The sequence below is a fragment of the Idiotropiscis lumnitzeri genome, chromosome 1 (assembly GCF_059441095.1).
Source record: "Idiotropiscis lumnitzeri isolate Australia: NSW breed Sydney's pygmy pipehorse chromosome 1, RoL_Ilum_1.0, whole genome shotgun sequence".
Lineage (NCBI taxonomy): Eukaryota > Metazoa > Chordata > Actinopteri > Syngnathiformes > Syngnathidae > Idiotropiscis > Idiotropiscis lumnitzeri.
Window position 1 is genome coordinate 21,420,691 of NC_142391.1, and position 27,960 is coordinate 21,448,650.

Below are 27,960 nucleotides of genomic sequence, written 5' to 3' on the forward strand. Positions count from 1 at the left end.
GTGTCCTTGGTTGAGGTCAGTATCATTCTATCCTCTCGTCTTTGCAAAGACAGCGTTAAAGATGCAATTATCATATTGGAACTCACTGGATAGTGGAACGAACGTTAATGTTGTGGCCACCGCGTGCAATTAGCAGCTAGTAAGCGGCGTGGGAGGCCGGCTCGCAGTGTTCCCGACCCACTCGGCTGCGCTGCGCTGTGTGTGTGTGTGTCTGTGTGTGAGGACCACAAAACAGTTACGCAACCTCCGCACCATTGTGTACTGGTGGAGAGGGTAACCATGGCAACGGGAGTGAGAAGTGAGAAGAGGAACCGCCGGCTGCTTGGAGGAAGGAAGAGGCTGATGGATTATCAACCGTGTAAATAAGAAAATGCACATCTGCCAGAATATCAGGAGAATTTTCTCATGAGCTCATTATTACCACGCAGACAGCACCAGAAGGGCGGATGTTACGACAGTTCAGTGTTATGGCCGGTCACGAGGCTTTGCTGACGGCAATAAAAAAAAATTAAAAAATCCTCGCAATTTAGTGTCTTTGAAGGATCCTTGGAAATAGTTAGGCACAATGAAACGGAAGCGTCAAATCAAAACGGGAGACTTACTGTCTCTTTACATGCATGGATTCTTCAGCCTTTTTTCATGGGGCTACAGCCCATTACCAGTACGAGTATTCGCTCTGTGAACTTAGTACTTTTGATATACACGTATAAGATCTCATCAATGTCCAAAAATTGTGAAATAGGAACTTTCTTTCTGAAGCAGGTGATGATTCGCAGATGTGTCAAGCTGCCGAAGTATACCATCAATTACAACCGTGGAGAACTTACTCGATGTCAGTTTTTTGTTTTGTTTTTTTATCAGTGGCTGGGACCAGCAGTCTCTAGCAGTACCTGATATCTTGAAATAAAATCATTTGAAACCCTTCCAAAAAAACATTTTCAAACCAAGGCTGCTGGCTTTTCAACGATTAGCTAAGGCTCATGCCAAAGTCGTCGCAGCAGACATGGGCGCCGCCATCTTGTCTAGCCACTCCAGCTGGCTGTCAGTCACAATTCTGACACTGCTCCTCTTAGATTTGTGATTGGATGAGCCTGCTGGCGTTCACTGAAGTGTATACTTTAGTGTTTTTAAAGCACCGTTGACGGCGTCGGAGGAATGCCAACCATGCATCCTTCCACCCTTAAGCTTCTTTTTTTTTTTTTTTTAAAGGCATTGCTAACAATGGTGGTCGTTGTGCTCCGGAGAGCTTCGCTTTACCATCTTTACTATTCTGACATGCTGCCATCAGCGTGAAGAGATCTTCAACACATTCCTGAAAGCAGCATGAGTCATCTCGCAGTATCACTGAGGTATTATTATTACTGTTGTGAGCTGGATGCCGCTTTGTTTACACGACCTTCCAGCTATCTGTGTTAGTTCATGCCGAATACATCACAGCGTAATTGGCATCCTCGAGGACTGACCGGAATGCCTTCAGACACATCAGGGACACATGACACCAGCAAACGTCTCGGCGAGGTCACAGAGTAGACTCAAACTGTCACAATGCCTCAAATCTCCACAACACTGAGACACCATTAAAAAATAAATGAATAAAGGTGAATACAAAAAAAAAAAAATAAGTCAGTTCAAAGGTTGAAACTGTCGTTTAAAGTAACATTCTACAATGTGAACTTGTCATTCAAGTCAAAAAGTATTAATCAAACTATTCATTATTATTTTATTACAGGGATTTTATTATATTATTTTCTTTCTTTTTTTTATTTTACATAGGATTCATTTATTTTCATCGCTAACCAACTTTACAGGTGTAACTTTATATTAAATACAGTTTTTTCATTTGGTTGACTTATTATCGCTATGACGATGTGACTATGCCGCCACAAATTGCGGAACGTGCAAGATTGACATGAAGAGGAGGAGGTGATGGTGGTAATGGTGGGAAGTGAGGAAGGCAGAAGGGGGGGATTTGGAAGTGGGGGGCGGGGCGCCAGCTGCTCTGTTTATCCATCTATCATCTCCTGTCTTATAAAACGGACATTTGGCTATTTTATTTATTTATTTTTTTGGTGCCTTCATGATCTCATGACAAAGTCAGGTGGCTCGCACACACATGCACACCCCCACCCACATGCACACACACACACACACGCACACACAAAATTACATCATGTGACACGCTTGTTAATCTGTAGCGTTCTTGTTTAAAAATATATATATTTAAGAAAAAATAAATAAAAATGAGCCCAACAACCAGTTTCACCAAGTCAACACGAAACTGGGCAAACATGTCTGTGTTTACTGGCCATACGAAAAAGTCTCAAGGGCCAAGCCCAACATTTTAAAAAGTCAGACATTTTAGTTAGAAGCGGACATTTTGGGCAAATTTCAGAGTTCACATTTGACTGACTCTGATTAGGAATTGAAGGATGACGCTTTTATGTCTCCGTTGTACAATGTGGCCAGAGCGTGGCACCAAATGATCATTTTGAGGATTTGGAGTGGGGGAAAGAAAAAAAAAAAAAAAGTCAGCCATTTTGGTTTTTAGCGGCCATTTTGGGTGGGCTTCAGGGCAAACTCCTCCTTAAAACTAGGGCATGATGGCCATTTCTTTTTTTTTTTTGTTTGTTTGTTTTTTTACAACTGTTTTGATAGTTCATTTTAGGAAACAACAAAACTACCAAGGCAACAATGTTCAAGGCATGAGAAAAGCCCTCTCTGAATGTTCTGAACTCCTGCAGCCATTCTGAGTGGATGTACAACAACTCATCTTCCCGCTGCTGACATTGCACTCTACTCCAAAACAACAAAGCGTTTTTGCAGTGCGCTCCACTGCCTCAAGACACCATTAATTGTCAATCCATACCGCAAAGAATTCTTAACGATCAATTAGTGAACCATGATGCACATCGCCTAGTGCGGACTACAAGGTCGTACAACGTGGAGGACCGCAAACAACACTTTCCAAACTTGCGCGACTGTCCTAACTGACCACAAAGGGATGCATACACACGTACGCGCACACGCACACAGACACCCGTTACCCACTAACACAGTTGGCAGGGATCCGGTCACCCACCAGAACAAGACGAATTCAGTTTGAAATCCCTCGTTCTCGTTTAAAATGGTTAAAAACATAGTACGCTGGCTAAAATCAAAAGAATCAGCATTAAAGCACAGGCACAATACTGTGTGCTCTCTTCTGGTTTGTCATTTTTTTGCAGTATGACTGTACTAGAACACATTGATTTCCAATGCAAACTTATATATACACTGTCGGCTATGTTCCTTAGCACGCATGCTTAAGTGAAATAATATGAATTAAAGCAACTCACAACGCTTGATGCTCTTTTCCGGTATTTAGGTGGTGGAATACAATCAAGTGAACGAATCTGCATTAAAGTATTCACTTCACAATGTTGTGTGCCTGTGGACAATTCATTATCCTTAATTGTCTACACTTGGTGCAAACAAACAATGTAACAGCAGTTGGGTTTGATCTTCAGCGGGCGTGCAAAAGAATCCACATTAAAACACTTCACAATGCTGGCTGTTCCCTTCTGACACTTGCGGAATAATATATTAATTATCCTCAGCTTTTCACACTTGGTGAATGAAAATAAAGTTAAAACAAAGTAACAGCGGTCGGCTTTGATTGTAAATGAAACAATCTGCATCAAAGCATTTAGGACTAATAAAGGTTATCTTTTGTCTTTACAACACACTCATAGTATTTAAGTGTAGTAGGTGCAGTCAAGGGATTTTTCTTTTACCATTTCTTTTTCACAATCTCATTAGATTAAGTCTTACAAGAATAATGTGGCAATTTTTCAAGACTAAAATCGTAACTCTTTTTTGAGAATGAGATTGTCTTTTTAGCTGGTTGACGGCTGTTCCTTGGGTTGGGTAGTAAGTAGTTCATAATAGTGGGGGAGGATGAGTGACAAGTCTGCCATGCAGACTCGGCCCCTCCACCCTGTCGTGCCAGACCGGCCGGGTAAAAGGGGGTTGAATGTAGGTCAGTGGGTGCATGTGTGGCATTAGCCATCCATCACCTCTGCCTCTTACACAGCATTTATTCGATACACATGATATCCAGCTTAAGGTTCATGTACTCGTATGCTCATCATCCTCATCCTAGCAAGACAATTGTGAACAACTGTGTCTTGCTACTGACTTTTTTTAAACCACCATTGCCATTTCTGGCTCACTGGTATACAATTAAAAGTACTAGTAAACAATGGGTAACATTAGTAGGATCACTAGTAGGATTGTCATACACTAGTATCTTCCATAAGGCTACTAGTCGCATCTAAATGCTCACGAATAGTTTTGGCTCACTTGTATATATAGTTGTCCTCTGAGTATGCCAGAGTTGTCTTACTAGGTTGCAGAAAAGTCAGGACGTTGTGGGGGACAAATTGACTTTTTTTTTTTTTTTTTTTTTAAATCTGGCCACAGTTTTATCAATTTTATTTAAAGTTGAGTTTTGGTCGCTGAATAAATACTAAGTTTCAAAATCTTTGAATAGCCATGTTTATCAAGCGTTATTTCAATATCAATCAAAATAATTTTTTTATTTTATTTAATCATGTAATTACAGTATTTTTAAGACTATAAAGTAATATTTTCTTTCTATAAAACACATCACAAACATTTTAAGGTTTGTTTTTTGGGGGGCGGCTGCAACGTATTCTTGGCATTTCAATTCATTTCAACGAGTAAAGGTCAAAGCAGCACAGTACACGTATTTTTTTTTTTTCATTTTTCATACATTTTGCATGTCACGTGATCGTGGGGAACAGGTGCAAAGATGATTTTAAAGTGAAAGTGCGACTCACCTGCCCAGCTCGTCTCCGATCTCATAAAACTCCTCGACATTCTCCTGCTTGAAAACAGTCATGGTGTGTGTGTGAGTGCGCGTGCACTTGGAGGAGTGCAGGGTGTTTCCTGGAGGGGCGAGGGAGGGTGGTGGTGGTGGAGAAGGGGGGCTCGTCACAGCAGCACGCCGCTCAGGGCACGCTGGTAGCCGGCTACCCTTCTCCCCATGCTCGGGCCTGAATTGGAGACACCAGTGGTTGTGGCAATCAAATGAAACGGAGATGTCAAGAACGTCACGACTCCTACATTCAAAAAAATGGATATGTAACCCCCTACATTATTTGTTGGTGATTGTGGAGGGCGGGTCGGTACGTGGTGATAAATGCGTCCGAAAAAGGCGACACATGAACGGCTACTGGCGCACACCCCGGTCTTCGGCTTGCGGTAGCTATGGGAGACCCGAGTCGCAGTGCTACACACCTACTCCCCCTCTTCTTTCTCCCAGCCACTAGCTAAAGGCAATTGTCGCGAAATAACGTCCAAAAACACCCTCACGTCATCTCCATTTTCTTCTTAAATTCAACCCCAAAATGGACGAGCGTCGCTCTCGGTTGTCCGAACTCAAAGCTGAATGTAAGGTGCACTTCGATAAAGAAGAGAAGACAAGAGAGTTGGGAGAGGGAGGGGCGGAATGTCTTACCCCGGTAAGCCGAGTCCAGGCGACTATTCGTGGGACTTCCACCGGGAGCGAGTACCGCCACTCGGTCGTCGGAGCGCGACAAAACGTCGCGGTGGGAGGAAATCGACGTCCACAATGCAAAAGGCAGTCAGCGACCGGTGCTGCGTTCACATCCCGGTGGGGAAATTCAGCAACTCGTACACGCGAGCCTTCGCTAACAAACACACATTTACGTTTGACCACAAAAACGACGTTATCTACCAGTGCTACCGTATCTACACGTTGTCACTTACCTCAAGCTGTGTCTGTCAGCATTAAAACGATTATTTTAATGGTTAACGCGCGAATTAACGACTTTTTTTGTGTTATGCGAAGGCAGCATCGGTCAGTTTCCAAAGACTCAAGACAACAGAAAGACAATCAGCCCACCGGACACTTCATAAGGTACCCTGCTTTGGCACAGGTCAAACAAGTGTACTAATTTTTTATGAGTTTATGTTGTCATGATTTTATATTCTGGGTATGCGTGACCGTTCATGTTATTGCATTTGCTGCTTTAATATTAATTAAATGTACATTAGCTATTGTTTGAAAGGATTATAGCACCACCTGCACTCCAAAAATATCATTTCACATTATGAAGACCACAAAATACAATATAGTACCTTTTATTCTTATTCATTTATTTTCATTATATTGAAACACTTGGTTAAAAAAAACATACAAAACATTTTTAAAAAAAAAAAATCCCTCATAGAGTCCACAGTAATCCACATAAGAAATGTCACACGTTGTCTTGATAGTTGAAGGCACAGATAAATAATACAAAAAGTGGTATAAAAGCAGTATTTTATGCATACTTGTTTGTATGATATAACAATAAGAATTATGCTACAGTCAGCAGATGTGCGTTTGTATTGTTGCTTCATGCTGATTTTCCAGTAAATGCGAAAAGGGATGGGCTAATCGATTGTCAATTAATCGGGTCGATGAGCAATGCAAGATAAATCAAGTAGTGCACTACTTATATGCAGCCAGAAGAGGTGCTGCCGAGTCACTGTTGACTGGTTTGTTGACAAAGAAGAATAACTTCACGTCAGTTATTGTGTTCAAAGCAAAGCTGGCATGAAAAAGGGAGTTCAGAACGAGTCAAAGCACATAAAAATAACATTCTTATTACTACTTTTGGAAATTGCAAAAAAATGTACACCTCATATTTTTTAAGAATGATTCTCATCTTCATCATGGTATGAAGACTTGTAACATTATATAATTTTCATAAAATAATTTTATTTTTGTGGAATTTGGATTTCATCCTCATGACTTTAATTGTAAAATTGCGGAAAAAAACTTTTTGTATTAATATTAATTTTTTTCTAAACATATTGGGGACTGGAAATATTACAATTTAAGGTTTGCAAACAATACACGTTTTTTGTGTACAATGAAAACTATTTAGAATTTGATTCATGCAAAATTACGACCCCGCCCCTGCATAATAGCACCACTTTGTTTTGATAAAACTATACATTTTCCAGAAATATTTACTTTTTTAAAATGTCTGGCTTTCTCAACATGAAATTCAGACATTTTGTTGTTTTAAAATCCCAACTTCATTCTGGTAAAATTTTAAAGTAAACCTTAATGACAACATTTTACTCATAATATTACTACTTAATTTTGGTATAAAATACAAATTAAATAGATTGTCCTTTATTTTCAATCGCCTATCCCTAAAGCATTTTTTTAAAGTGGTCACTTCAGGTGCAAATCCTGAAAGTCTGACAGTACTCCTCAATGAAATTCCCTTTTTCCCAGAGGACAAAAAAAAAAACAAAAAAAAAAAACAAACAACAAAAAAAAACCAATGGAGGAGATATGAGCCATTATGACAACAGGTTGTAAAAGGTTATAGTCTAAGAACGTCTTCACCTGAAACGTGTAAATACAAAAATAAATGTGGAAAAGTACAAAATGCTTATAAGGCAACATGGCTTTCCTCTTTTCATCCCCTACAAGCAGGTCTGGGGAACCTTTTCAGTTTCACTCAGCAACATGAGATTTGGTACGCATGATGACCATGCGTACGCCGGCAAAAAAAGTCACAAAGTCTGCAAATTTGGTCTGATGCGGCAGTCATTTTCGGGTCATTGTGACCTACTCTTGCAGCCCTTAAAAAATAAATAAATAAAAAAAGACTTTTCCAACCTGAATTTCATCCAAAATTTCTCTCTAAAAACAGTTTCATGTCCATCATGAGTAGACTCACACAAAAAGTCTCAAAGGCAATGACTGTAGCGGACATTTTTAAGTCATATCAGCCATTTACACAGATTTTATCTGATTGCTAAAAATGCATAATTTTTATCTTTGAAATTTGAATCCCTTAAATGAATTGCACTTAGTAGCATGGAATTTGGTGGATGCGTCTACCATGGGTTGACGCACAAAAAAAAATCTCAAAAAGCCATGGCCAAAAAGACACAGCAAGTCATCAATTTTGGTTTGAAGCGGCCATTTTAAGTGACTTTTGGCCATTACAACGGTCTTTAAAAGACAAAATCCTTGCAAAGTTGTCAAATTTGACAGATGGGCAACTCTTAATACAAATCTTGAGTTTTCATCTGTGCATAGGCAGAGCTTAGCAGTGAAGATTGGTTGTTCGGATATTTTGATTTTAACCCTCCGAAAAGGCTCATCAGGAAGCACACATTAATTCAAGTCGTAACATTGGTGACTTGCTGCAAAATACCCAACTCTTGAAAGTATGTCTTTTGAGTGCTGTGTAGGTTCCCCACCCCTCCATTAACGTTTGCACTCTCAATGTTTAAAAAAAGTTTGTAAACATGAAGACACTTTGTCCTCTTCAGATAGTTCCTTTCCTACAAGCAAGACTATTTAATCCTAAACGTCTTATCTTAGGAGCTTGCACGTCGTCAAAGAGCAGCGTCGCTGATGGTCCTGTACATTTGCAGCGAGGTCGCCTCCACCTCCTGAGCTTTGACGTACTGCGCGCGGCCCACCGGGCTGTACCCGGCCGAGCGGCCCATGGGGCTGAAGCCCGTGGTGGCGCGCCCTGTGTGGGCAAAACCCGAAGAGCGAGGCGGGGCAGGGCGCCGCAGGAAGCGGCCTGACGTCACCAGGTCACCGTAGCCCTGCGCGTGCGAGAAGGCATAGCCGGAACGGCGGGAGCTGGTGCGGCGGATTCTGGTTCGGCGAGGAAGTGGGGGAGGTGACGCTTTGGCCTGGCGGACCTTGAACATGACCTGGGAAGAATGTTTGACATGTTAATACAAAACATTGGCGATAACAGGTGTGCAGCGCCCCAGCTAAATGATGGTCTGACTATTTAACTGCAGCCAGGTGCTAATCATTAAAGGGAAACAAGATCCAAGATGGCCTATTTTTCACGAACAAGCTCAGTTTATATATTTTTTGATCAGGAAAATGCAATTAGTTATCATTTTCTTTTCTATCAATTAATTTTGGAGAAATTAGGAAATAAGTGACAACTTGAGAAATGCCTACTTTTAATGAGGAATATGGCCACGCCCCCCTCTGCACTCACCACGGTACTGCGAGAGTCACTTCAGGAATGGATTACACGCGCTCCATTGGAAATCATTGTAGTTTTTATTTTTGTGTTGAGATTTGTTTTTAAACTTAGTGTTTATGTTAGTTAATATTATTTTATGTTTTTCAAAAAAGCTTCATTTTCATATGGCTTTTTTTAGTTTTAATATTAGTTTTATTTTTTTCAATGTGGTGTATTTCTGGAGAGCAAGATTTAAAAAAGTCACATAAATGTAGTTTAGTAAAAACAAAAAAAGTTATCATTTTTAAAACAACAATTTAAAAACCACCACAAATACAGTACAACAGTTTTAGTCAGTCATGATAGGCAAGCTTATCAAGGTTCATGTTGCGAAGTGAAATGTTTGGTCAAACCAAATGTTTAGGTGGATATAAATTCAGCCTATCAACAAGCGGAAGCACAGTTTCTATACAACTTAATAGAGGTGACATAAGAGATTTTTTCACCCAATTCCTCCCAGCCTCATATTTCTAATATGTAAAAGACATTAGCAGTTCTCCATTTTTACCTTGTCATTGACGGTGGGGCGGAGCAGAATCAACAGGAAGCGATAGGTGACAACAGGAAGGATGCACAAAATGGAGGTGAGCACGATGGTCAACCAGACGTTGGGCTGGCTCAGGGAGTTCCTCGCTGTGCCTGAACAGATTGGACGCCACACGGTTGGATCGCATTTTTAAATTCTTAACTTATTTGGTATATTACCAAAATGGAATGGCAATATTGCTTTTCAATATGAATCCCAAATACGAACTTAGATGCCTATATATTGAAATTAATTTTTAAACAATATTATGCAACATTGTAGTTTTTAAAATATGTGTAGTATTGGACCAAAATATAATGAGACCCAAATCATTTTTGTTCAAATTTGTCCTGTTACAACAAAAGCAAGATATTTACATAATAAAATGATCAGTTCTTCTGATATTTTTTTACTCATTCATTTGAATAAAATGAGTACTTTATTTTATTTTCTAAACTACTGAAAACATAACTCCCAAATTCCACATACAATTAAGTTAATATTGTTCCATTTGCAGAAAATGAAAAATGGTTGAAATTCATAAATAATAGGAAGAAACTTTTCCTCCATAACATCCAAATGTGAATTGAGAAGCTACATTTATATTGTAGAAAAATATAGGATAAATATTTTGATTAAAAACGTTCTTGGCATACCTATGAAGGGGAATGCTGAGGGCAGCACTAGGAAGAGGCCGTTGCTGTACATGGTGAAGGTGACGGCGAAGTACATGACCAGGCTGCCCACAACAAAAATGGTGTTCACTGCCGTCCAGTAGGACATCTCCAAGCCCAGCTGCGCGCACACACACACACACACGCACACACACACAGAAATGTAATCACCTCAACAAAGCATTTCAAAACTTTAGGATGATACCTGAATGGTGACAGCAAACAACAGACAGGTCTGCGTGAGGACGGCGAAGGACTGGTAGTCGGCCACATCCCGGCCGTCGGCGCGAGCCGCCTGACTGACGGCAGCGTATGGGATGAAGAAGAGCACCAAGGAGCTGTAGCAGCTGTGCAAGGCACACTTGAAGAAGGCCGTCTTGCTGAAGTACAGGTTGAGCTGGCCCGGCACATAAAGCTCAGGATGCTGGAAGCTCCACGCGTCGTTCACGTCCTTTAACCACCGAGTGGAAGGCAATTTCATTTCTCCACATACAAAAAATTACAGTGGTAGGCCGACTTACGATTAAATATGAGTTATCTCACCTGATCAAAGAGGCTCATTCCCAGCACAGGTAAAGCTGTGTACACCAGATTGTACAGCGTTATGAACAATTCATCATACACCGTCTGGAAGGGAAAGGGCGCATATCAATTGACGTTTAAAAAAATAAAATGTAAGAAAATGACATTAAGATACAATTAATAGACTAACAATAGTTTAAATTGCCAATAAAAATACTAAGAAACAACTGTGAAAAAACATTTATCAGAGAAAATTATGTAAGCAAATTTGGATTAAAGTCATTTAATTATTGGTGATTAAAAAGTACAAATATACGCGCAATTAAAAATGATATTAAATATATAAAAAAAGAATTTTAAATAATGAGACGAAAAATTATTTGAAAATACTCACATTAAAGATCATTAAAAACAAAAAGTTTTAAAAAAAAAGATGTTTAATACAAACAAATTCAATTAAACAGGCAAATGGTTTTAAATGATAAAACATACAAGCAAGAAAAGCTAGTTTGAAATAAAATTGGGCAATTAGAATTTGAAAAAAGTATTAAAATTAATTAATCAAATTAGATTTAAAAAGATAATTGACCAATGCATTAAATTAAAATCAATTACTATTAAAATGAATAAATAAATCAAAACCTAAATTAAAAAAAACGAATTACCCAAAAAAAAAAAAAAAAAAAAAAAAACAGGAAAAGTACAATGGAGCAAATAAATAAATAAATAAATATTCTGAAATAAGCAATCGAATTCCGGGCATAAATCGAGTACGAGATTCCGCGTCGAAAGTTTAACAAAATTAAATCCTGGTGGATTACGATTAAAGCCAATCCACTGCACTTGAGTCTCACCTGTGCCGAAAAGCCGCAGAAGAACGCGTACCAGAAGTGGACAAAGGTAAAGGTAAAGTTCTTGTAGAAGAAGTAGCGTAGAAACTTGCACATGCGCAGGTAGGACCAGCGGCCGTGCACCAGCAGGAGGCGCTGCAGGAAGCGGAACTGGGCAAAGGAGTAGTCGCTGGACAGCACCGCCTGCATGCCTTCCTGGCCGGAGATGCCCACGCCGATGTGCGCCACTGGGGGGAGGGGCAACACCCACACCAAGTTACCACTACGTGGCAAAAATCCATAATAAAGCTTTGATCCAAATAAAAATCCCAATCCAGTTTAATAAGATTCCCCTTACCTTTGATCATGCTGACGTCATTGGCGCCGTCGCCGATGGCCAGCGTGACGGCGCGCTTGTACGTCTTGACCAGCTCAACCACTTGCGCCTTCTGCAGCGGCGTAACGCGGCAGCAGATCACCGCCTTGCACATGCACGCCGTGCGTAGGAAGTCCAGCTCCATGCTGCGGTCCAACGCGTAAGCCTGCCGCAACAGACAACAAACAGCTATGGAACTCTCGACCAGCGCTCAACTGGTTTCGATCTTTTGTTGGTCAATACGGATATTTGGCAGAGTAAAATTCCGAAAACCAATTACAGGTTATCGGAAAAGGCAAAGCATGTGATTGTTTTTGGTCCTTTGATATTTGTTTAAATTTAGAACACAGAGAGAAATGGTGGTTTTGTTTCATTGGCAATACACATTGTCTTTGATGTATACAAAACTGTACGTTAGCTATTTTAAAGACTAAAAAAAACGATGTTATTTTTTAGATTTATGAAAATAATCTGAGTTTCATGGATGACTCACAATTGTCTTTGATGTTAACAAAAACATGACAATAGCTTTATTGAAGACTAAATTGCACCTTACTTGATATTTACAACCAAAATGTCAACTCTTAAATTGATTAGCATCATCGATTCCTCTTTTGCTTTGTACTGCTCTACTTGAAACCATGAAAGTTGTCAGGAGAATGCACTCAACTTTAGTACAGTGACATTTTTGGTATTAGATAATAATAGTTAAGGGCTTATTTACCAGACAAGATTAGCAACATGTTAACTCAAAATAAAAAATAAAGGCCCAAAAGTTCATGGGATGTACCAGACTGTGTCCGTTGATGACTAGGCCATACTCGCCGTTCACTGCTTCATCCGCGATGGCCGTTGCACTTTTACCCAAAGTCCTCGCCGGCAAAAATGCACAATCCTCAGTAGCACCTGGTTTCATGGACGTACGTGCGTTTCTGCCATACATAAAAGAATAACTTTTAAAAAATAAATAATATATATATTTTTTTTTAATTGTGAGAAAGAACTTGTCGATAGTGACCTGAGCTCTTGCCTGACGTTCTCCGATGAGTTGCCAGCAATGACGAAGACGTCGTTCATCTCCTCACGCAGCAGATTGCACGAGTAGCCGATGTTTTCCGCCGTCTCTGCAATATCAACAAGTATTCAGAATTCACGGTATTTCAAGTGGTAAATAACTGTGGACGTTTAACGTCACCAGGCTTATTCTGAGTAGTATTACACATCTATTCATGGAGATATACATTTATGTACAAATATATATATATATATATATATATATATATATATATGAATAAAAATTAAGTCAACTGAAGAAATAAAGAAAATATCAAAATATAATTCAAAAAGGTTAAAGAAGATATTCAAATCCCTTTGAAATAAAACAGTTGATTGATTTATTAATTAAATGAAAAAACTAAAATAAAACAAAAAATATTAAAAATAAAATATTTTTATGAAAATAAATCACAATATCACTGAAACAATGACAATTTAAAAAAATCAATAAATATATATCAAAATATATGAAAAAAAAACAAACAACAATTTAAATAAAAAAACGAGATAATTTAACAATGAAATACAACAAAATTAATAAATAAATACCATAAATAGTTTAACATATAAAACAATAAAATATTAAAAATAAATTAAATAAAATTAAAAATTGAGCTCCCTGAACCGTGTACAGCGTTAGGTTTTCCCCTATGGGTGTTTGATTTTCACCATTTTGGTCTTACTCTCTATTTAAAACCTTAATATCAATTATTTTTTTAAAAAGTTGATACCTTGCTTGTCGCCAGTAAGAACCCAGATTTTGATGTCAGCTTTGGAAAGCTGCTCGATGGTCTGCGGTACTCCGTCCTGCAGCTTGTCTTCTATCGCCGTCGCCCCAAGCAACTTGACGCACAAGCGCAACAGCTTAGCGTGTCGCATTCAACGCCATGTTCAAGCAACGCGTGCCGGCGGCCTACCAGCAGGTCGGTTTCGATCTCCTCGTACAGCTGCTCCAGTTTGGCCTCGCGCTCGTCCAGCGCTGTGCTGGCCTCGTGGTGGCGCTGTTGCCACTGCAGGAAAAAGTCCTCGTCCAGATCTTTGTAGGCAAGCGCCAGGGTCCGCAGGCCTTCCCCTGCAAACTCCTGCAGAGGGAACACGCAAACGTCAAGCGACTGCGTGTGAGCAGCTTTCCGAAAGATGTTGAAACTGCTCTGACGTTGAGGTGCTCTGTGGTGACGTCCATCAGTTTGGCGCAGGAGTGGTGAAGCCTCTCGTAGATGATGGTGTCAGCTCCTTTGCAGTACAGTGACAGCTTCCCGTCGGGGCTGCGAACTTGTTGAAGGAGTCAAAAGAATAAAAGCCACTTTTCATTGGAAATCATCAAGTCAAATGCTTTGCTACTCTGCTTCAGTAGATGTTTCTATATTTTACTTGGGCATTGATTTTTTCTGATGCCGCCTTTTTTTTTCCTTTTTACTGATGAATAGTTTGCGTTATGAAAGTGCTATTAAAATTAAGATGTATTGTATTTTATTGTTTTGTATTTACAACTGGTTAGCACATCCCCCTCACAGTTCAGAGATTCTTCGTTTCATTCCAGCATTCAGTGCGGCGTTTGCATGTTCTCCCTGTGCCTGTGTGGGTTTTCTCCAGGTTCTGCGGTTTCCTCCCACATTGCAAAGACATGCATGGTTGGTTAATTCAACGCTCCAAATTGGCTCTAGGTAAGATTTTGAGTGCGGATGGTTGTTTGTCTTTGTGTGCCCTGCAATTGGCTGGCAACCAGTTGAGGGTATACTCCGCCTACTGCCCGAAGAGGCTCCTGCATACCCGAGACCCTCGTGAGGAAAAGAGGCTCAGATAATGGACGGATCTATTTTGCCAGCGTAAATAAAATGACTCATGGCCTGTGCTAGCTCAGAGGAAAAGAAGTCATGATTCAAACCCGAAACCTCAGAACTGCAAGGCATATGTGCGAACCACTAATTCAACGTGCTGTCTGCTTTTAAATCTGTGCAGTGTAATTTTTGCAGGTTTTGCATTGGAGTTGTTTACCGATGACGGACATCCTCTTGCGGACATTGTTGAAATCCAGTATGGCCAAGAGTTTGTAAGTGCACTGTTCGCCCATTTCCACAATGGAGACGCTGTCAGGCGTCCGCGAGCGGAAGACAAAGCCGAAGTTCCTGGCTGCTGTGACCAGAGCGCCCTCATCTGGAGACTGGGCCTGGTACGAGAGCTCCCCTGCAGGGAGATTTTTTTAATCAGTACATGAAATTAATCACAATCACACAGTGAGCTCACCTTCTTTCTTTTCCTCCGCCATGACGGTGTGGCAGAGGGCGAGCAGTCGGAAGAAGGCGTGCACCTCGGGGATCTCCAACTTGACGGCCTCCACCAAGGCGTGATCGTGGAAGGTGAATCGAGGGTCAGCCAGCGGGTTGAAGGAGAAATCCACTGTCTCAGTGTGCTGCTCAGAGATACAGCTTGGATCAGCGAGACAGCAGAGTTTTTTTTTTCCCCGCAGTAAATCCCAACATCTTTCACATGCAATACCGCCCGATGCCATTGACATGTTAGTTTTTATTAAATGCATTGGAAAAAAAAAATTATAGCCGGCTATATTCAAATACCTAGTTCTTTGTGAGACCAAGCTAAATCATTTTCCATCATCATTATCCACCCTTAACGTGACGTGTACAATTCAATTAATTTTTTTTTTTTTTGTCATCAACAACTTTCAGATTTAATCCGTCACATTGCATCCCATGCAAATGGAAGTCAGCACAAACCCCACCATTTAAAGTCTCATTTGAATAATTCCTGCCTGACGGTTTTATGCATTGACTTCTATTTATAACGGTTCAGAATTCCCGCAGCCATAACTGCTTTTGGAAAAAAAGATAAAAATGCCTATCATACAAAACAAGAAAGCCATGATAGCAAAGACATGAAAAAGAACAACATTAATTACCTTTCAAAACTCACCTCATTGATTTCAAGTCTCTGGCCCATGTAGTCAAAAACATCGCCTGTGAAGAAACACCGACACACCACGAATGTGAATTTGACGACTTAACTCACAAGGCCTTTATTTATCCAGGTCAAGTTTTCTCACCGTACGTCTTGCTGTTGATGGAACACTTGTTGAAGGTCATGATGTTTTGTGTCAGGGTGCCCGTCTTGTCGCTGAACACGTACTTGATTTGGCCCAGCTCCTCGTTCAGCGTGGTGGTGCGCGCCTCGGCAGGGGTGTCGCTGCGAGAGTGATACATCTTCCGGTCCCAGTCGATGTAGAAGCTGTTGCCCAGCCGGATGAACTCCACACTGAGAAAAAAAAACAGATGAGGGGATGGTTTTATTGTGTTAAACTGCATAGAGGCTGCTTTTAAGACATCCTAATACTTAAGTGTTTTTCAGCATTTTCATTTTACCAGGGTGAAAAGGCATTTTGTGTCAAAAAGTACTTACTTAGTCAAAAAGGCAATGAAGGGAGTTATTTCGTGGAAATTCAGTCAAAGAAAATAAACAATTTGGAAAGCAGATTAGGAGAGAGAGCATCCAAAACATCTGAGAGCAAGACAAAAGGCAAATGTGTAGTGTCACAGGTGGTGCGAATATTGTACATTTGTGAAGCCTTGCAAAATCAGTTATAAAATCGGTAACCATCTGAATATGTTGTTGGAATGGTGATTTTTTTAAAATGAATTACTAATAATTATTCTAATAATGGATTCATCTGTTGATTATTATGTTGATTAATTGCTGAATTGGATTAAAAAATATTTTTGTATTTCTTTATATGTTTTAATTTATATCCCTTTATTAAAAAACATGACATTATTTCAAATTGACAGCACAGAAATTCCACAAACATAAATTAATAAATATTCAATTACTGGTTTGGGCATGTGAGAAAATAAGCAAAAATGTTAATTGCTTTTCAATGTAAAAACAAATATTTTAGTTTGATTCAACACAAAGATAATCAGTCCACCCGGAGGGCAACATAAATTGGATAATAGTCATGAAAAGCTGAAAATCTGAACATTTGGACTATTTTAGATGCAAAAAAAGATTTAATGGACTCATTGATTATCAGAAATAGTTGCTACTAATAGTGTCAACTTTAAGCATTTTTCCAGGTACTGTAAGGATGAATTTTCAAGTATCCATAATTCTTTATTGACCTGCGATTGGCTGGCAACCAGTTCAGGGTGTATCCCGCCTACTGGCCGAAGACAGCTGGGATAAACTCCTACACGCCCGCGACCCTCGTGAGAAGTGGCTGAGATAATGGTTGAATAGATAATTCCTCAACACAAAATAAATAAATACAAATATTGGCTCGTTTTATGAAAGAGTATTTGCCCCATGCTATTCTTACTAAGGCGCATGAAACCGCAATTTTTAAGCTTTTTAAAGAGTACACAAATCAGACTGAAAAAAAATAAAAGAAGACAGAAAACGGAACTTATCACGCTTGTACCATAATTTTTGGCTCTGCTTCTACCCGATGAAGTAATGTAAAAAATACAAAAAACAAAACAAAAACAAAGACACTCGATTAAAGTCCCGTAAACATAACCACCTTGGCCTCACCTGACATAGAGCGAAATGGGCACCACAGTGTTGAGGATGATGACGTAGGACCAGAAAGTGAGAAAGGAGGAGAAAGCGGCATCGTGACCGTTCTGCCTGGGCAGGAATGCGATGAACGCGGAGCCCTCGCCAAGCTCCCAGCAGTAGTTCCCGATGGCCAGGATGGTACACATGAACGCCAGGAAGCCAAAGATCTGCACACAGGAACATTGAAGAGGGCAGTGCAACCTGCGGCTACGATGCTGAAGAGCTGCATGGCTAGTATGGACGTAATAATAGGACGGGCCCTAGTCTGAAGCAGCCATTCTGGATGAATTCCAGGGCTAGCAAAGCTTTTTTGGGCATTGCTAGCTAATTGAGCATGGAGCCATTTTTCAAACATATTTCACGAAACCTTTTTACCGCAGACTCTAATCCCATTAACATGCTCACACAGAGAACGAGGACGTTCATCAGGCGGTCCACGCTGGTCCTCTTGAAAGTACTTTTGCCGCAGTTCTGCATCAGCTTGGTTTCTGGACCTAGGATGAAAAGCCAAGGCGATAAAAGCTGGCTTCAAGTGAGAGATGATGACGTTCCTTCCAAGAAGAAGTGTCCCACCTCCAAAGAGAACCAGTCCGAAGCACCACTCGGTGTTCCTCAGGGTACACCCTCGCAACAGGATTTTTTCGTTGTCCAGAGCGTACTTCTGCCCTGCGTAGGCTAGCGTCCCTGTGAAGCGGTCCAGCCGGTTGTTGGGAGGCTCGCAGAGGACTTCACCTTTGTGACACAAACGCAGGAGGTTGGAGACAAATTCCAATGGCATTACCCTTTTTTTTTCGTACCATTAAAGTCCGCCAGCTTGCTAACGTCATCGCCGAGGTCCCCGGTCACCGGCAGGGCCTGGCGCACCTTCAAGTTGGTTTCACTTAGGAAGAGGAGAGAAAAGTTTGGCCTAAACAACAATGACGAGTCGTGGACCACGACCGGGGCTTACCCGTCCAGTTCTGCTGTTTCAATGTAGACCAGGTTGAGTGGTTCACTGCTGGACAGCAGGAGGAGGTCAGCCTGCGAGAGTTGAAATGGCATTGTGACCACTAAAAAAAAAAATACAGCTAGTCTTTTTTTGCTTAGCTCGCTATTAGTGACCACAGCTTTATCCCTAAAATCTCTGACCATGCCAGTGAATTTTTTATGCACAAGCACATGTGCGAACAGTAAATCAAAGCCTCACCGTGACAAACTGGTTGTTTTCCAGCTTGATGATGTCTCCCACCTGCACGTCCATCCACTTCTCGTTGCGCAGCCTGGTGGGAGGAAACAGGATGTTAGGTTTGATGGCAAAACAAATGCAGTGTTTGTATTTCAGGAAATAAACCCAGCCCAAATATGGGCGTTTGGTAGCAGTAGCTGGATTGACGACTGGAAGTTTCCGGAGTGTTTCCTGCTGTAACTTGGTTGGAAGGCTCAACAATAATCGGCTCGCTTATTAACGAGTGAGATCTTTTGAACTTATTGTATTGTATTAGACTGCTACGCCTTCTGTGACTCGTAACCAGTGCGGATCGTTTAAAAGTAAGGGATAGCCCCGCCCAATTAAAATACATTAAAGTGGCCACAGGAATGGCATTGTTTTATTTTTTTAATCCTATTGACCTATGGATAAAATATAAAAACACTTACTTTCCATCGATAAGGACTTGGACTTTTCTGTTGTTGACTTGATTGTCACTCCGGTGGCGATTCTAGAAGCATAAAAAGTTTGATTATTTATCTGCTTTTCCGTATTCTAACTTAGTCCTTGAATCTCTTTGTACCCGAGCTAATGTTTAGTCGATGACATCAACTTATTTAGCTTGTTTCATTGTTTTTCGCCTTCCTTGTTTGCACTCGTAAAGTGTTTAAGAGTACAAGGTCACAAGTGCATATTGCAAAGGAAGCAGTTGAGTTTCTTGCCCAGCGTGACATATAAGCTTGTCACAAAAAAGGGAATCGAGCATTTAATTGTGAAATCGGGGTTGACGCAACTGGCCGTTTCAAGGGAACTTTGTCAGTTCCCACACATCTGTCGTGAGTCAAATATATTAGTATCAATTCATTTAAATTGATTTTTTAATCAGATACTTTTAGTTATGAATAAACACATATTTTACATGTGTTTGTTTCAATTGCAAACATATTAATTTACCTGCATATTTTTGTTTTAATTCATTTTATTAAAGCGTGTATATTTGCTTTTCTCATTTATGTCTATATTACAGTGGATTGAGGCGCTTACGATGTCATCGGTGGCGTCTTTAGCGGCAGTGACGGACAGCACCAGCGCCAGAGGCACCACGGTGGTGAACCAGGACAGTGACGAGATCTCAGGAATCACCTGATGGAAAATAGAGAAAGTTGCAATGTGAACCAACTGATTTGGGCTGCAGAGACACCCAAAACAAGTATAATTTCATGATTTACTCCAGCAGCGGAATAGCTAACAGTTCCCACTACTTGGTTGCATCCAGCACAGTTAATAATGTACTAACTCACTGCCTAAACAGGCTGCAAAGCAAGTCCTACAAGGAGCAAGGAGTGTTTGAGGCACTGGCCCTGCTGGCGTACCTGGAGCACCAGCAGGAACAGAAAGTAGGCATTTGCAATTCTTTGGAACTGCTCAAAGAGGTTGAGGGGTAGGAAGGTGAAGAAGTTGTACTTGGAGGTCTTGATGGCGTTCGTCTGGAGGAGAGAAAGCACATCACAGTTAACAAAGACTAACAAAATAACTCAAAAAAGCATTTTCAATAACAAAATAACAAAAAAAATGTGCTTTTAAAAATACGTCAATTATCGGAAACTACATTTTTTTTTTATTGGATTTGGATTATTTCTAGTTGTCGTCATTTATTTCGACTACACAAAGAGGATTTCTCCAGGCTGTTCTGCCTGTGTGTGTGTGTGTGTTGAAGCTTTTAGCAAATGTTTAACTAGTGTGGAAGCTAAGTGGCAGTGCGAGTGAGCCAAACAGAGTCCAGGTGGTTGTGATCAACGGCCGGACTGGAAACGAACACCAACAAAAAGTAAACAAACAAGGGGTCACAGTTCTTTGGGCTAAGGCCATTGTTTTAGAATAAAAATAGGCTAATAAAAAGCAAAACACTTGTTTCTGGGTGTTGCACTGCACTGATTATCACTCACGGCATATTTAAAGGAGACGTTGTATTCTCGGTCGTTGGCCCGGAGCTTCCTCTCCAGCTCTGACATCAAAGAAAAAAAAAAACATCATGAATGATGTCAATCAAAAAAAAAAAATAAATAAAACAATCTCTCATACTGATATCAAAGACTCATCAAGCTTACCTCGCTCTTTCTTCCCAGCACAATTGAGGTCAAAGAACGACATCTTCACTTCCTCTCTTTGCTAACTGTTCATCATCATCATCATCTTCTGTGGAGAAGCGCGTATGAGATTTACGCAATGTGTATTTCAACTTTGTCTACTGCTAGCTTAATGCTAATACACAATGCAAAATGCAATTGACTAGCTAACGAATAGCATTGATAGTCGCCAATTTTAAGAAAAGATGCATTGAACACGTTTAGGCAGACAATATATAACAAGGTAACTAAATCACAGGTGTATATTCTTCATCCTCTATGTCATGATCTGAGTTTTAGTTGTTTGGATTATATTTTACTTTGTTCCATGGTATGTCTTATTTTCTTGTGAAGCGAACGAACTTTTATCAAAAGGAACCACTGTTCTGTTTTGAACTGCGTTCACCGTCACCGAGGCATATTTTGGATTTTTGTAATGGCATAACCACTAAATCATGTATTGCTCTTTTTTCCCACTTTTTTGCTTAATAGCATCTCTTACAAACAATTTGTAAAGTTTGGCTTTTTTTTTTTTAAATGTTCCAGATCTGCCAATTATCAGTGTGTATGTGTGTGTGCGTGCATGCGCGTGTGTAAGACAAGCACACGGGAATGTGCCAAGCAAACACGTCACCACGGAATGGCATTAAGAAATTGAAAGCCTGCACGTTGCTTCTTGCGGTTGTTGTTCGCCGTGTGTGCAGCATCCCACGGTTCAGTTTGATCAAATTTGAGGTTGAAATTATTTGCATCCGCCACTTGCCTACGATTTGGCACAACATCCAGCACGCATGTTTATCATGTGAGAATGCACAAAAAAAAAAATAAATAAATCAAACCGCACATTGTGAAACGCAACACGTAGTTCATCATGTTGGATTTTTAGCCATTTTCCGAGGTCATACTCTTCGGGCCTTCGCTTGTCACCAAATTTATTGTGAAGCCCACATACTTTTTGATTCGCATTTTGTGAAGGTGTGCATGTTCAAAAGCCTGCATGCTTTTACGTGTCCACATTATTCTTCTAAAAATATAATGATGACTCAAAAAGTCTTTTAGGGGGGCAAACGCCCTTCGAGCGTTTGGTCACCAAGGTGATGTCAGCGCAAGCGCTATAAATACCCTCCCGCCACATGTGTTAGTCCAGGAATGTGCTTTATGATGACACGTGGCGGGCCAGACGCTGTGTTTGGGTCCTTTCACAGAACATAAACCGCATGAATCTCGCCTCCAAACGCCCAAGACAAACAATCCACTGTTCACTCACCAAAGTAACCACCCAGTTTATTTTCCACGGTGACGCAAGGCTGATGTCCACGCTGCCAGACAGGAAGAAGACTTTTAAACTGGTCACACCATCATAGAAGCGTGGGACTTTCCAAGGATTACCGCGCAGACACGACTGATTTGATGATGCAGTATTTTCTGATTGTGGTCTTTTTTTTTTTTTTTAAACACAAATTCTGGTACGAGAGATCGATTAGCGCTGCTTTACAATAAATGTCAAGGAACGGAATGGGAAATTTCATTAGGTAGTCGCATCAACTGGATGATAGGGCGGTGAGTTCGTTTTTTTTATTTGGTTTGTTAGATTGTTAGATTGTTCATTCGGATAAGTTTGCTCTTCATTCAGTAGATTGGTCATGAGGTTCGGTTAAGTAGACTGATTTTTGCTCGATCCGTCAGTAGGTTAGGGATCGTCAGATCGTTCTTTGTTCATTCGTTCCTCAATTAAGTGCAATGGACAGTAGGTTAGCTAGTTTGTTTGGTTGGTTGATTGATCTTTGGCTAGTTAGTCTTCCGGTAGTTCTATGAGTGGCTAAGTTTGTTCATTAAATCATTCTTTTGGCTAGTAAGGCCAATAGTCATCCATTAGATATGTCGGTAGGTTAGCTCGTAAGTTAGTTTGTCGATCAGTAGGCAGCTTAATTAAGGCAGTTAAAAAAATTCATTCATACATCATTCTGCAATTACCGTTGGCAGGTTAGTTCGTTTTGTAGATTGTGAGTGTGCGAGTGAGTTGTCTGGTAGATTTGTGTGATGGTTTGTTCGGTTAGTTTGCTTTTTAAACGGCGCGTTTGTTCATTTGCTTAGCAAGTAAGCAAGGCCACGTCACTCGACTGAAATTGACAATCGCAAAAGTTAGCTAGTCAGTTACAAAGTAGTTTGGTCGATAAACCACTCAGTCAACTAGTTTGTTGTTTGGTCGTTGAATGTGTTTGTTTGGCAAGGTATTGTGGGAAGTACATTTGTTCATTGTCTGATAGACAGTAGATTGGATCGTTCATTTGAATAATTAGTTATTTAGTTAGTTTACTTATAGTTCTGTTGTTTACTAACATGCTTTTAGTTAAATTAAATACATTTATTTGGTTAGCCGGTCCTTCAAAAGATGAGTAGATTTGAACATTGGTTTATGAGCATGCATAACAAGGAAAGAAAAAAAAAGCTGAGTTTCAAATTAGTCAGTCAGATGGTTGTGATTGGTGACGCCCACCGGTGTAAAGGTAACACTAACCCAGTGTCACGTTCACCTGTGCTACATTAGGCCTCTGTGGCACAAAGAATTAGGCAGGTAGCGAGCATTAAATGGCGAGCATTAAAGTTCTCACAGAACTTTTCACCTGTGACTGGCAGAAGGGTTCAAAAGTCACGCAACATGAATGGCTGTCTTGTCCTACGAATTCACCTCTGGTTACTACGTTAAACACTGCGTCCATTGTCTGCAAACAGCACTGACTTTATCACCTGGGGTGTGTGCGTGTATTCATCTTTTAAAATCATAACAGATCTTCTGGGGTGGTACCAGCAAAAATTCAAGCGAAGGCCATGTTCAAAAGAACACAAATATTTTTTCATTTGTCCGCTTTCTGAACTTTCATGAGCATTCAAGCAGCATTTTAGATTTTTGATATTTTCCCTTAGAGTACAACACTACATTTGATCATTTTGTAAGTTAGTTGTAGTCTGTTAGCTTGTTACTTTTTTAGTTTGGTCAGTCAGCAGAGTGATTGGTGGGTTAGTTGGTCATTTTATCCACTACATCATCCAATCATTTCTTTGTCATTAATCATTTGGGGCTATCAGTCGTTAAACTAGTGTGTACATCATTAGAATGTGTGTTCTTTCATTCAGTTAGTTTATTTATCGTTTGGTAGCTCAGTCTTTAGGTTAGTTTATAGATTGCTGTATTTTCCGGACTATAAACCGCTCTTTTTTTTCTGAGATTTTGAACCATGCGTTTAATACAACAGTGCGGCTTTTCTGTGGATTTTTCTTTCACCGGTAGGGGTGCTCTATAATTCTGAAAATACGCTAAGTAAATCTCGAGTAAGTACGTTTTCATTATCTTAATTATATATTGGGTTAGCTGCGAGCACTATTTTCATTGGACCAGTCAAACAGGTTTTAAGTTAATTAAATCAGAGGGTCGCTAGATTAATTGACCCCCTTAGGTTATTGTGAGATCACGTCAGTTAAGGTTATTTTCTTGTTAGCTCAAATATTCGTTTGTTCATTATTTTTTTGTATGATTACGTAGAAATAAATAAATCGGTGGGGGTGAATTGACAGACTTATTTTTAGTTTTGGGACTTTTGGTCTGGCTAGCTTCGAGATGGGCAAAGACCATATGCAGTTTGATGCTCCACTATTGCTTTCTTTAGTTTGGTTTTACTTTTGTTAATAGTTCAGCCTCGCCCGAAGTCTGACATTTTATTTGTTTGCTTTCATCAAATCGACATCGATGCTGAAAATGACGGTGTGAGTTTTTTTTTCTTCGTCATCTGTATGAAAAAAAAAAAAAAAACGGTTTTGAAAAAGAAAACATTTCCTGTTTTGAATAGATTGTTGATGTGAACCTAACCTCAGGCCACCTTCCTTTGATAAGTCATACCGAATTAAGAGAAACCAGCCATGCCTGTTGCATTCTTGCATTAAACAATGGTCTACTGAGACAGATAAGGCAGCAGCTGGATTTCCTCTGTTGTGTCTAATAGCAAACGGAGTGAGAAGGCCTCTTTCCAGGGGGGAAAAAAAGTTTTTTTTGTGCAGGAGAAAGTTTATGCTTCCAGGAAATGTTGACAGGGTGTCATGTTATCCTTTGATGAAACAGACGCCCCACTTTGGCTTTTGAGGAATGCTCCAGCGTCTTCCCAGGTTCACTTTTGTACCGTGAGGCTTTATCATCAGCTCCTTGTTTTATCAAAGCCGTGAGCTAATAATACCAACACAAGTCACCAAACGAAGAGTCTGTGAATCAGTCCACCTGCTCATGACCAGTCCTATCTCATAATGAAGATTTCAAGCACGTCAGCTTCGGCTTTGAGCCCGCATCTGGCAACTTTAAATACAATTTTTTGATTGCTGAATTGATCAGCCATACCCCGACAGTTTGGACTCTTCCACAAACCAAACATGTGTTTTGTTTCCATTAAAGAAAATGTAGGGACTTATTTGACAAAATGAACGCGCATTTTGGTAAACAAAAGGCGAAGCAAGATTTATATGGGGTACGTGTATACAGTACTTGTAAACTTTGAGGCCACTTCAACGTGTGTTTATAAAACATACTAAAGCCAATTCAATCTGCTGAGGTTCAGCATTTGGCTTGTAATTGAACATATTTAAAACAGCTCAATGTTGCCGATGACACAGCAAACAGTTTTTGGTAGTAGTTCGATATAATAAAAAAAAAAAAAAAAAAAAAAAAAAAAAAAAAAAAATCAAAGCTATAACATGGAATATTTAGTCTTCAATTTATAGAAGGACGTGTTTTCGAAGATATTTTAGAGTCCTGAACTAACCTGAGCAACTGTATGTGGTTTTGTAAACGTCCAAGTCAGATTTGGGTCTTTATCGAACCTAACAAACCAGTGAAGACAATGTGTGTATTTGTAAATATTTAAGACAAGTCTTCCGCATATTCAGTGTTGAAGTAAAATCAAAGTTAGTCTATGACGGAACTAACATTACATACAGTACGTGTTTTTGTACTTTTTTATTTATTTATTTTTTTATACATGGCAACTCTCGGCCGGAAACTTGGGAGCATGGCACAAGTAGACACAAACAATCAAGCTCTGAATAATTCACCTGACACCTCGGGCCTCCTCTCATCTTACCCGATTAAACCCCTGACCTTTTAATTGACCTCTGTGAATGAATGACCACATTCATTGATCAACTGGAGATCAAATGAACGACCTTTAGAAAGCTTTTAATCTCCAGGACAATTTTGAGTATTCGACTCACCCCCAAAACAAATTTTGGTTCAGATTAATGACAGATTTGAGTCTTTAATGATCTTCCGTTGCTGCCACATTAGCTGGCAAGTTAGCTTGTCAACAAGCTTTCATAAACTTTTCGCGAGTTTGTAAAAGTGCAATCAATTTTCCTGTAAAAGGCAACCTTAGCTTCCTCAAAAAGTTTATTTTAGAACACATCTTATCACAAATTCAAGAAATCCATCTTCAACTCTAGCACCATACAACTGTATATTACATTTATACAGTAGAATAATATACAAATGCTATTGGATTTCTCATTTTGCCAACCGTATGTAGTTACTATTAGTTATTACTTTCTTTTTCCACAGAATTTTAAATCCAAATTGAATATAACCCAGGTTAGTGTATATTTTTGCCCCACAATTGGACTGTAATATAGTTCATGTTGGCTTCAGAGACTTGTACAGTACTGGACAATGTTAAGATTTTGATTTGACGTTTTACTGATTTTACTTACATATTTCTATTTACTTATATACTTATATATATTGTTTTTATTATGCTACTAATATACTTACATTTATATACATATACACATGCACATATATGTAGATACATGTGTGTGTGCGTGTCCTTCTTGTTAAAGGTGACCACAGCTTCCTCAAAAAGATCAACATGTGAACACAAATTTCAGCACTTCTACTTTTTTTTTTAACTCGAACTCTATACAGATGAGGGTGATTAATTGCACATAGGCTAAAAACTTGGGTCTGTGGGGTGGATATACACATAAAGTTCTGACAAGAGCCGGCCGGGCACTTGACACTTTTTTGACGATCATTCCCGCGCCCTCCGGTCGTGATCTCTGTATCGTTATGGTCTTGACCCTCTTGTTCATAAAAATTGTCTGTCCCCGGACAATTCCACCCCTGGGACGGACTGCCCAACTCCGGTTATGAATGTTTACATGTGTGTGGCGAGTATGTAATACAAATTGCAGGTATGTGCTGTGTGTACGCACCCATCTATGTACAGCACATATGTATATATGTATACTGTAAGTATGGACGTATTTATTTTGGACTGCACTGCATTATGGACCATTTATCTTAGGGTAATGTTAAGGGCAATATTTAACTAAGTTTTTAACTTCTAATTGCTTTTCGGACAGTGTTTCAGTGTGGAAAAACATACAGCAGGTTTTATTTCTTAGTTTTTTTTTATACATCAAGTTCAGAACTAACAAAAAGTTCAATATAATCAAATAAAATACAAAAATCTAAATTGAATTGAATCCTAATTAGCTTAGCTTTTAGCCTCCAATTGAATCATACTGTAGACTGAGCCCTGCCAAATTGCTCATTTGTTTCTGTCATATTATAAGATGATGTTTGCGCCACAGACATATTAAGTCAAATAGTGAGTGAAATGCGTTCGGGAATGAGTCACCGAGCACTTTTTTACACTCACGCTCAAGCACTTTCCATCAAAGCATTGCTAAAAATGTAACGGTTCTCGTCGTTGAAAGAAGAAGCTGATTTTGGCCAACTTCTTTTTTTCTTACAACTTCACTAACTCAACTTTCAAGCGAGCAAATTGCCCTGCGCTCATCGGGGACAGGGGGCGACTTACCTCGAGTCCCGAGGCGAGGAGACGGCGCTGTTGCTGGGGACGAAAATGACGCCCACCCACACGGAGGAGCCACAACAACGAAATAATGTTTTCCTTTACCGCTACTCTTCTACGTCCACCAGAGCACATCGCTCCCACCC

At 39.9% G+C, this 27,960-nt stretch overlaps 3 protein-coding genes across 5 annotated transcripts in view; 1 reads left to right on the forward strand and 2 right to left on the reverse strand.

Moving 5' to 3' along the window:
- The window catches only part of dapk1 (death-associated protein kinase 1), a 29,523-nt gene extending 23,629 nt beyond the window's left edge, over positions 1–5,894 (reverse strand). The window contains exons 1-3 of one of the 3 annotated variants that reach the window (XM_088288044.1): positions 5,794–5,894; positions 5,522–5,714; positions 4,842–5,057 (exon numbers count right to left, since the gene is read on the reverse strand). In XM_088288044.1, coding sequence (XP_088144170.1) covers positions 4,842–4,903 — 62 coding nt within the window. In that variant the 5' untranslated portion in view covers positions 4,904–5,057; positions 5,522–5,714; positions 5,794–5,894. Of the gene's footprint in view, positions 1–4,841; positions 5,058–5,157; positions 5,467–5,521; positions 5,715–5,793 lie in introns of those variants that run through there. The other 2 variants (XM_088288051.1, XM_088288039.1) reach the window with 2 other exon arrangements.
- Positions 4,994–9,073, forward strand: LOC148343669 (uncharacterized). The gene is made up of 3 exons (XM_088289587.1): positions 4,994–5,677; positions 5,876–5,944; positions 8,423–9,073. The coding sequence occupies exons 1-3, from the start codon at positions 5,412–5,414 to the stop codon at positions 8,454–8,456; spliced, it is 369 nt and encodes a 122-aa protein (XP_088145713.1). The 5' UTR covers positions 4,994–5,411; the 3' UTR covers positions 8,457–9,073.
- LOC148343670 (phospholipid-transporting ATPase ID-like) lies at positions 6,243–27,958 on the reverse strand. Its single transcript, XM_088288083.1, has 28 exons — positions 27,821–27,958; positions 20,943–21,030; positions 20,781–20,839; positions 20,208–20,321; positions 19,879–19,977; positions 19,284–19,345; positions 18,835–18,907; positions 18,598–18,668; positions 18,446–18,528; positions 18,222–18,380; positions 18,054–18,142; positions 17,622–17,815; positions 16,138–16,346; positions 16,008–16,051; positions 15,324–15,489; positions 15,075–15,263; positions 14,236–14,351; positions 13,997–14,161; positions 13,811–13,922; positions 13,042–13,147; positions 12,814–12,955; positions 12,006–12,189; positions 11,672–11,895; positions 10,839–10,922; positions 10,501–10,746; positions 10,278–10,416; positions 9,604–9,734; positions 6,243–8,766 (listed from the first exon to the last, which is right to left on the reverse strand). The coding sequence occupies exons 2-28, from the start codon at positions 20,983–20,985 to the stop codon at positions 8,437–8,439; spliced, it is 3,633 nt and encodes a 1,210-aa protein (XP_088144209.1). The 5' UTR covers positions 20,986–21,030; positions 27,821–27,958; the 3' UTR covers positions 6,243–8,436.
- Between the last annotated feature and the right edge of the window lie 2 nt (positions 27,959–27,960).

What these genes read in the sequence shown, in the direction of transcription:
- LOC148343669 (XM_088289587.1), top strand. Translation starts at nt 5,412, where the DNA reads ATGGACGAGCGTCGCTCTCGGTTGTCCGAACTCAAAGCTGAATGTAAG. An exon ending in GGTGCTGCGTTCACATCCCG is followed by an intron (nt 5,678 to 5,875) that starts GTGGGGAAATTC and finishes TGTTATGCGAAG; the next exon opens with GCAGCATCGGTCAGTTTCCA. An exon ending in CCCACCGGACACTTCATAAG is followed by an intron (nt 5,945 to 8,422) that starts GTACCCTGCTTT and finishes GTCTTATCTTAG; the next exon opens with GAGCTTGCACGTCGTCAAAG.
- LOC148343670 (XM_088288083.1), bottom strand. Translation starts at nt 20,985, where the DNA reads ATGTCGTTCTTTGACCTCAATTGTGCTGGGAAGAAAGAGCGAG. An exon ending in TGCTGGGAAGAAAGAGCGAG is followed by an intron (nt 20,840 to 20,942) that starts GTAAGCTTGATG and finishes CTTTGATGTCAG; the next exon opens with AGCTGGAGAGGAAGCTCCGG. An exon ending in CGGACTGGTTCTCTTTGGAG is followed by an intron (nt 18,143 to 18,221) that starts GTGGGACACTTC and finishes TTTTCATCCTAG; the next exon opens with GTCCAGAAACCAAGCTGATG.